The sequence below is a fragment of the Silurus aristotelis genome, assembly GCF_946808225.1.
Source record: "Silurus aristotelis genome assembly, chromosome: 1".
Lineage (NCBI taxonomy): Eukaryota > Metazoa > Chordata > Actinopteri > Siluriformes > Siluridae > Silurus > Silurus aristotelis.
In genome coordinates, this window is record NC_139574.1 from 22,943,883 (window position 1) to 22,951,765 (window position 7,883).

At 38.2% G+C, this 7,883-nt stretch overlaps 1 protein-coding gene across 1 annotated transcript; it reads left to right on the top strand.

Annotated features, from left to right (window-relative positions):
• Positions 1 to 2,706: 2,706 nt before the first annotated feature.
• gapdh (glyceraldehyde-3-phosphate dehydrogenase) lies at positions 2,707 to 7,394 on the top strand. The gene is made up of 12 exons (XM_083553244.1): positions 2,707 to 2,832; positions 3,305 to 3,350; positions 5,016 to 5,115; positions 5,219 to 5,325; positions 5,404 to 5,494; positions 5,597 to 5,712; positions 5,869 to 5,950; positions 6,070 to 6,221; positions 6,554 to 6,632; positions 6,773 to 6,856; positions 6,949 to 7,046; positions 7,128 to 7,394. Exons 2-12 carry the CDS (start codon positions 3,328 to 3,330, stop codon positions 7,195 to 7,197), a joined length of 1,002 nt encoding a protein of 333 aa, XP_083409370.1. The 5' UTR covers positions 2,707 to 2,832; positions 3,305 to 3,327; the 3' UTR covers positions 7,198 to 7,394.
• Positions 7,395 to 7,883: the final 489 nt, after the last annotated feature.

A 7,883-nucleotide genomic window follows, 5' to 3' on the forward strand; every position in this document is an offset into this window, starting at 1 on the left:
TTCACTTCTTGTTTTGTTTAATCCTTTGCTAAGGGCCACTTTTAAAATCGAAATATTGCACTTTTATTAAAACATAAATGCAGTTTCTCTTACCAATAGGTGGCACAATTTCTAAGGTTCAAAACCGCTCAAAACCTGTCTGGTCTGCTCAGGGTGCACTTTACCCCATGCTCAGAGGCTGAACTCTGAGCTCTCGTCCACATAATATAGATAACAAGCACATGGCTTCAGAACAAACAGTTAATCTATAACACACTCAAATACACAGGCAAGACCGGATAGATATTAAAAATCGACAAGGTATAAAGACTTGATTGCAGTAGCAGTGAAATATAACATGAAAGACAACTTCCTGTTAAGATAAAAAAAAAAGGGTAAATCTTTCTAATCGCATCTGACATATGCACTGAATGACATAAATTGAATGCATGTCTGAATTCAACGAACATGTTTGCTTTAGCTGTCATGGTGCCTGATCCAAACACTCCACTGGAGCAGATAACTGCATATATAAAGGGTGTGGGGTCGGCCTTTGGGTATTCGATTATTTTTAGCTTGCCCCTGACCCCTCTCCAGCACATTCTGCACAGAAGAGTGAAGGGGGAAACCAGAACATACAAAGTGCACATTAACATACACGGCCAAAGCTTATATTACAAACAAATGCAAATCACATATACACCACAAAAGAAATGTGTCTAATTATAAAGTGTATTTCATTAATATTTGCTATATAGAGATTAAATCTGCTCCAGATATGTTTTTGTGAATAGATCACTGTTCATGCTGCAGGGTGGCCTGATATTGTTCAGATGAATTTTTAGAAATTAGTAGGTGTTTGTTTACATATAAATTATAAATTTTTTTAAAGTCTTGTAGATAAAAGGTTAATCTTAAAGTAACTACATACAGATTGTAGGACTATTGTTTCAGATGTAGACATATGTAGGTACACATATTTCAAAGCAACTTCAGAAATAATTAATGTTGCTAATGTATAAAATGCAGATTTTCCTCAGTAATGTAGCTATCATTTGTTGTCATTTCTTTTATATTTGAAAATAAACCTCCTTTAAAATGCTAATTTGTGTTTTGCTTACAATTGTCAGAGTCAACTCATTAAAAAGTAATGCAAATATGAAGATTTGCATTATGGTATTTTTCCAGGGTTGACTAAACTGGGATCTGATTCTTTTGTTCATGCTTTGCCTCTGGGAGGTTTAAACATTAAATTAGATTCAAACACTTTATTGTGAACCTGTAATTAACCTGTTAAATTAACAAGAAGGTAGGTGAGTGGACAGTTGCATTAGTTTTGGTGCAAACTGGAGCTTACTAGCTAGTCTCCTATTTAACACACCATATGTGTTGAGTTTGGCCTTTTCCTGATCTGTGACCTTAAGATCACTAAATGAAGCCAGAAGGCAGAGGGTTTACAGTGGAAAACCTTGTCAGCAGCAGTGTTGACTTCATACGATACACTATAACACCTGTGGAGCAAATCCAGTTCATTGAAGACAGTCTAACAATCTATGCAGGAATTAAATTCTTTATTTTAACTTCAATAACTTTAATAGAAAAAAATAATCCTTAAAGAATTTAAGCAATCAGTTTTTTCATAGTAAAATTTTTATCTTGTTCAATAAAGACATTCCAATAACACAATCAAAACTAAATACAGGATACAATCAGGATCAAATTTGCTTATAGCTTATATGACTTTTCTACAGATGAACCTCCTTTTCAAAAATGTACACAGAATTGCATGCAACAGACACAGACATACATTCCATTGCATGTTCACTGGTAGGAGCTTGACCAGGGCAGACCTCTCAAGGACATCAGTGTGAACCTCCACATATACTCACAGGATCTACTGCAGGGATGGAGACATGCAAGAGAGGACGGATGGCTGATTAAAAGTGAAGGGTCATGGTCTTTCTGGTAAATGTCACCCACTCACGAAGAGAGTGATTTGATCCCCTGCTCCGGCTCTCTTTCAGTATCTGTCCGAGGCTTGTGAGAAGGTCAAAGTTAGACAAGCAAGCTCACTTCAAATTGCTCTCTTTGAAGACTGATCTGATGTGACCAATCAGAGTTGTTTCCGTTTTAGATTCCTTAGATATTCTTTCAATCCAATCTAAAAAACATAAAATAAGAATGTGATTTTTGGGTCATATTTATAAAAGGTAGGTAATTATATTAAGGTAATTTATAAGCCGTTGGATTTGAAATTTTTGATCCTTTGTTGCATGTTCTACTGAAATTAAGAAACGTATATCAGTATGCTGAATAAAAAAAAAAAGCAAACATTCATAATTAGAATTAATTAAGGTTTAAAGTGGTCTAATATGAATTATTTTAGTGGAATATATTCTAGATGCATCCTAGATGTGATTTTTTTCACATTTCACAGTCATTCAACTATTTCAGTATTTCTAATGATGCAATAGGCAATGACCTTGTAATGCTGCACTGCAGGAAATGATCCACTTCTCCCTGTTAAGTGCAAAGTGAGTTTTGACTTGGACTTTAAACTACCCTAATGCATGGTGGGAATTTAGCATTTTGACTCATAAAACCCCTTAAATACTGCATTATGGTGTATAGATGTTTGGTTCGGAAATAATCATCCACTCCTGCTCTCCAGCTCTGGAGATTGGGTATTTCTGGTCCACAGCGTGACCTTGACATTATTAATGGGCGGGGCAATTAGGGCCTTAAAAGCAGGGGGCGTGGCTAACGCGCCACGCCAGAAATAAAACCTGGCCGGTCGTGAACTTTTCCTTCACTCACACTAGTGCAGAGACAGACAGAGATCTCTCACAGACGGTAACTAAATCGCAGGAACTGCTTAGTAGCTAAATTAATTGTTAAGCTCCTTTTTATTTGCGTTTCAATGCATGATGTATCTAATAATTAAGACTAATTTTGAATCACGTTTCAACATGATTGTATTTGTTTGGTAAAGGTGAACGCTTTATGCCGTTAAAGTCATGCTCTTTTTAAACAACATTTTGCCTTTAGACAAAATAAACGTGCATATTTTAATTTAGCTTGGTGAACATGCTTTTGTGCTTCACGCCTCCACAAAGCTCTATGGAAATAGACTTGTAATCAGTAATCAGTCTGCAGAGAGGGAATGAGTGAGAGTGCGGCCGAATGCCGCATACCACAGAGTCCGACAAGTTCACTGTACATTCCGCTTGTACTTTGTACACTCGAGATTCTGTCACTGCGACGCAGTTGTTCTTATTGCACTTCTGGTGTCTAAAATCTAATTTGTGTATTTATTTTTTCTCAGAGGACAAAACCAAAGCAGACAAAATGGTTAAAGTCGGAATCAATGGGTAAGACAATAAATGTTTATATGTAGGCCATGGTAGACTGCAAAGTGGAACACAATCACAGAGGAACTGCTAATGTTTAAAATAATTAGGGCTGGTAATTTTTATTTGGACTGAATTAGATTTTTTTTATAGTCTAGTTTATCTATACTAAAATTAATAGTGTAACTTAATATATATATATTTATTTTATCCCAGCTTGGCAACCCTCTGGAAAAACTGCTTTCCACTTGTGATGTTGTACTGAACTTGCTTTTCATAAATTAGCTTTTAGTTTCCTAAATTGACCTTTTGGACTTGTTTTGATTGATTTCAGGTGACCTTTTTGTTTTTTTTGGTGGGTCAGGTGTTTGCTGCCTGTTCATGTCGTCAGTGTGACGTCGAGTATCTGCAAAGCTTATCATGCAACTACTTTGTTTGTTTGAAGGCCAGTTTGCCTTTGAAATGTCTGTACCCTCCTCCAGAAAACGTGCAATGCCTAGCGTGCGGATGTACGGGCATATGACTAGACTCTTAGATAGCAGCTGTTCTATGCTGAATGTAGCACGTATGATGAGAAATGTGAGCCCTCTTCATAGCTCGGAGGTCACTGTGGCATTCTTGTACAGTAAAGCCTGACCAGCAAGGCACCAGAATTATCTTGGGCTGTCCAATGAGGGCTCTTAAGTGCAATTAGAATGAGCTGGACAAACTAAAGCACAAGGGCTCCTGTAGCCTGTTATTGCTTTTGGTTGTAGGCATGTCCTTAATATTCAGATTTGCTTTAGTGTTTTATAGGTTCTTTTTATTTTTAGTTGATGGATTTATTCCCATGTTTAGTTTAGTGTACATGTTAACTTTCCTCCTACTCTAGGACAGGACTTTAGTCAAGGGAGTAAGTTGTTGCAAAATTCATGCAGTTGATTTTTATCTAATCAGACTGGGTTTTTTTTTTTCCCTTCTCTTCCTGCCCTGGAGAACTGAACTACACATGGGGCCTAGCAGAGGCTTATTCTTTCACTGATTGCCATGTTCACTCAAATTCTACACTTATTTATTTTGGCATTGTCTATAAAGCTCCCTATTGCAATTTAAAACCATGAACCTGTGCTATTGTTCTTAGACTACCCTTGACCTTTAGTAAATTCGAGGTGTTGCCATCTAAAACTACAGGCACAGCCAAGTATGGGGTCTGACGGTAAAAGGGGTGTGAGCTAGTCTGGTGGTCGGTTGGGGGGGGGGGGGGGGGGAGAAATGGGGAGTTCTAAGTCACTGATTTTGATGATGCAATGCTTCTGCCATCTAGTGGTTAGTAGAATGTCTGCAGAGGTTTAATGTGCGGTTTGGTTTAAAGCGTCTTATGAAGTCTTAAAACCTGTAGCAGCTGATTTAATGCATTCCATTTAAAAATGTTAAATACCCCTTTCTTTTGAGTGCCAGCTGCACCTTTTATTGTGGCTAGCTAACAGCACAGACCATAGCAGGTGATCACTTTACCATATATAGTGTGGTTAAAAATGGAACTTCAAGTCATAGGCTTGATCTCCTTTGTCACTCTAGTTTTGAGTAAATCAGCTGTAGATTGCTTGACCCCTAAATTTTCAAGCAAGTTTGCCTAAATTGCAACATTGGTTTAATTAACAATTAAATCATAATTGTCCAAGGAGTTAACAGACGTCTTAATTTCAGATTTGGCCGTATTGGTCGTCTGGTGACCCGTGCTGCATTCCACTCTAAGAAGGTGGAGATTGTGGCCATCAATGACCCATTCATTGATCTGGATTACATGGTGAGTGTCATTCTTGCCAAGTTTGTTCTGTGATTTCTTCAGTCTTAAGTGTAAAGGTTGTAATGTGATGTATGCAATTTATGTCCTGTTTGTCTAATCATAGGTGTACATGTTCAAGTATGATTCCACCCATGGAAGGTATAAGGGAGAAGTCAAGGCTGAGGGTGGTAAACTGGTCATTGATGGACATGTAATCACAGTTTTCAGCGAGTAAGTTGGGGTTTTTATACTAGTTGCAAAAATCTGCACTTTTGTCCCATGTCTCAATCGTGTTCCTTGTACTTTCAGGAGGGACCCAACTAACATTAAATGGGGTGAGGCTGGTGCTGAGTATGTTGTTGAATCCACTGGTGTTTTCACCACTATTGAGAAGGCCTCTGTAAGTGAATGTACTCTTCAGCTGCAACTTGACTGAAATTACTGCATAGTACAGGTATTTATATGCTTCAGTTCTTGTTGGTGACAAGTGTTTTCTCCTTAGGCTCACTTGAAAGGTGGTGCCAAGAGAGTTATCATCTCTGCCCCCAGTGCTGATGCCCCAATGTTTGTCATGGGTGTCAACCATGAGAAATATGACAAGTCCCTTAAAGTTGTCAGGTAAATGTGCAAACAGTAGCCAGTAGGGGGCATGCTTTTATTAGAAGTGTGAATAATATTCACAGCTTGTCTAATGCATACTCTTAAAAGGAGTTACTCATGTACAATGAAATTGGACTGAGTGGTAAATCATTAGTTCTTTCTCTCACTCTACAGCAATGCCTCTTGCACTACCAACTGCCTGGCTCCTCTGGCTAAGGTCATCAATGATAACTTTGTCATCATTGAGGGTCTTATGGTAAGCAGATATAGGCACTAATCACTTCTAGATGATCATTTCCATCTAGTAATTGCATGATGTAGTTTACATATTCACTTTTCCCCTGTGTTGATCTGAATGTAATTCTCCTGTTTCAGAGCACTGTCCATGCCATCACAGCCACCCAGAAGACTGTTGATGGTCCTTCTGGAAAACTGTGGCGAGATGGCCGTGGTGCTAGTCAGAATATCATCCCAGCTTCCACTGGTGCTGCCAAGGCTGTGGGAAAAGTCATTCCTGAGCTTAATGGGTCAGTTCCACCATACAACTTTTCATCCTAAATTCAGGATGTCAGCATCTAGCTTAATTTAATCATTTACTTCACTTTAAGCAATTTTTTTATTTTTTTTAAATCATGGCTCCAAAAATTTTTCCCCTTTTCTAAATTTAGCATTACTCAGAATCATGAGCTCTTTCTTCCCCTTGTGTCTTTGTCAAGTTTCTATCCTCTCCTTTCCTGTCTTGTATAGTCTAAGCTGAATGTATAGTTTTGTCTGTACTTTTGATTTACTAACAGCTGAAACATAATTCCTCGTGTGTCAATACACTTGGCCAATAAACCTGATTCTAATTTTGTTTCAGCAAGCTGACTGGTATGGCCTTCCGTGTCCCAACTCCCAATGTGTCTGTGGTTGACTTGACTGTCCGTTTGGAGAAGCCTGTGAGTCCATCAGAATGCTTGTACCTCTTAATACATTTACTTGTCCAGTCTGTAACTTGATCTTTAATAGTTTTTTCATTTTAGATATTTCAGGAAGTTGTCAATTTCTCTTTTTTTTTTTCTTTTTTTTTGCTTTGCAGGCCAAGTATGATGACATCAAGAAGGTGGTGAAGGCTGCAGCTGATGGCCCCATGAAGGGTATTCTGGGATACACAGACCACCAGGTGCTGAGTTATGATTCAGTGTATTGCTTAACAAAGTTTACATGCTTCCTCTGATATGCAGGCCGTCACTCTTTAACTCTGCTTTCCCCCAGGTGGTGTCCACAGACTTTAATGGCGATTGTCATTCCTCCATCTTTGATGCTGGAGCTGGAATTGCCCTTAATGATCACTTTGTTAAGCTGGTGACATGGTATGTATTGCAGTGTAGTTTAGGTGCTTTTTTTTTTTTTTCCAAAAAAACATGACTGTACAGTGACTTTCTCTTTTCTAGGTATGACAATGAGTTTGGCTACAGCAACAGAGTCTGTGACCTGATGGCCTACATGGCATCCAAGGAGTAAATTCCACCTGTCTTTGGCTTGGTTATTCTCCCAACTGGTTACAAACTACCTGAAGTGCAATGCTTTAAGTTGTAGACCAATTATTTTTTTTTATATGGAAAAGCTCTGTTCTGTTTGTGTGAGGGTCAAAAATGGAAAAAAAATTGAAGGCATTAGTCTGCTAAAATATGATTGAATAAAAGTCCTCTGTGAGAGAACTACTGACTCGTGTGGTACATAATGTAGATAATTGTCATTGCTTGCAAGTTTATAGTGGCTTTAAGCTCTGAGCAGAGTAGATGGTACTTTCTTCCCTGATCCCAGAGATCATGTGAACTTAATCCCCCCCCCCCCACACTAAAATAAGCTTGACAAAGCCCTGTAGTTTAGACGAAATGCAGTAGCCTGTTGCATTGTTGTCCAGCGCCATCCTAAATGAACTTGTGTTTGAGTCTTAATTGCATTACATAAATCTAACACCTGGTTACCAACCTACATACTATAACAGAAATGCCCACATGTCATCAGTTGCTACTGATATTGGTTAGTTGAAAACCTATGAGTGATTCAACAGTGCTTTTGTGCCAACAGATCTCAAAGCTTCATTGTTGAGCCTATTACTGATTACCTTGGCATCATAATTTTTCATGCTAATTAGCAAAACTGTCTTGCGTAGCTTTTTTTTTGTAAACAAGTACAATATCTTC

What these genes read in the sequence shown, in the direction of transcription:
- gapdh (XM_083553244.1), top strand. Translation starts at nt 3,328, where the DNA reads ATGGTTAAAGTCGGAATCAATGG. An exon ending in GTTAAAGTCGGAATCAATGG is followed by an intron (nt 3,351 to 5,015) that starts GTAAGACAATAA and finishes TCTTAATTTCAG; the next exon opens with ATTTGGCCGTATTGGTCGTC. An exon ending in TCATCATTGAGGGTCTTATG is followed by an intron (nt 5,951 to 6,069) that starts GTAAGCAGATAT and finishes CTCCTGTTTCAG; the next exon opens with AGCACTGTCCATGCCATCAC.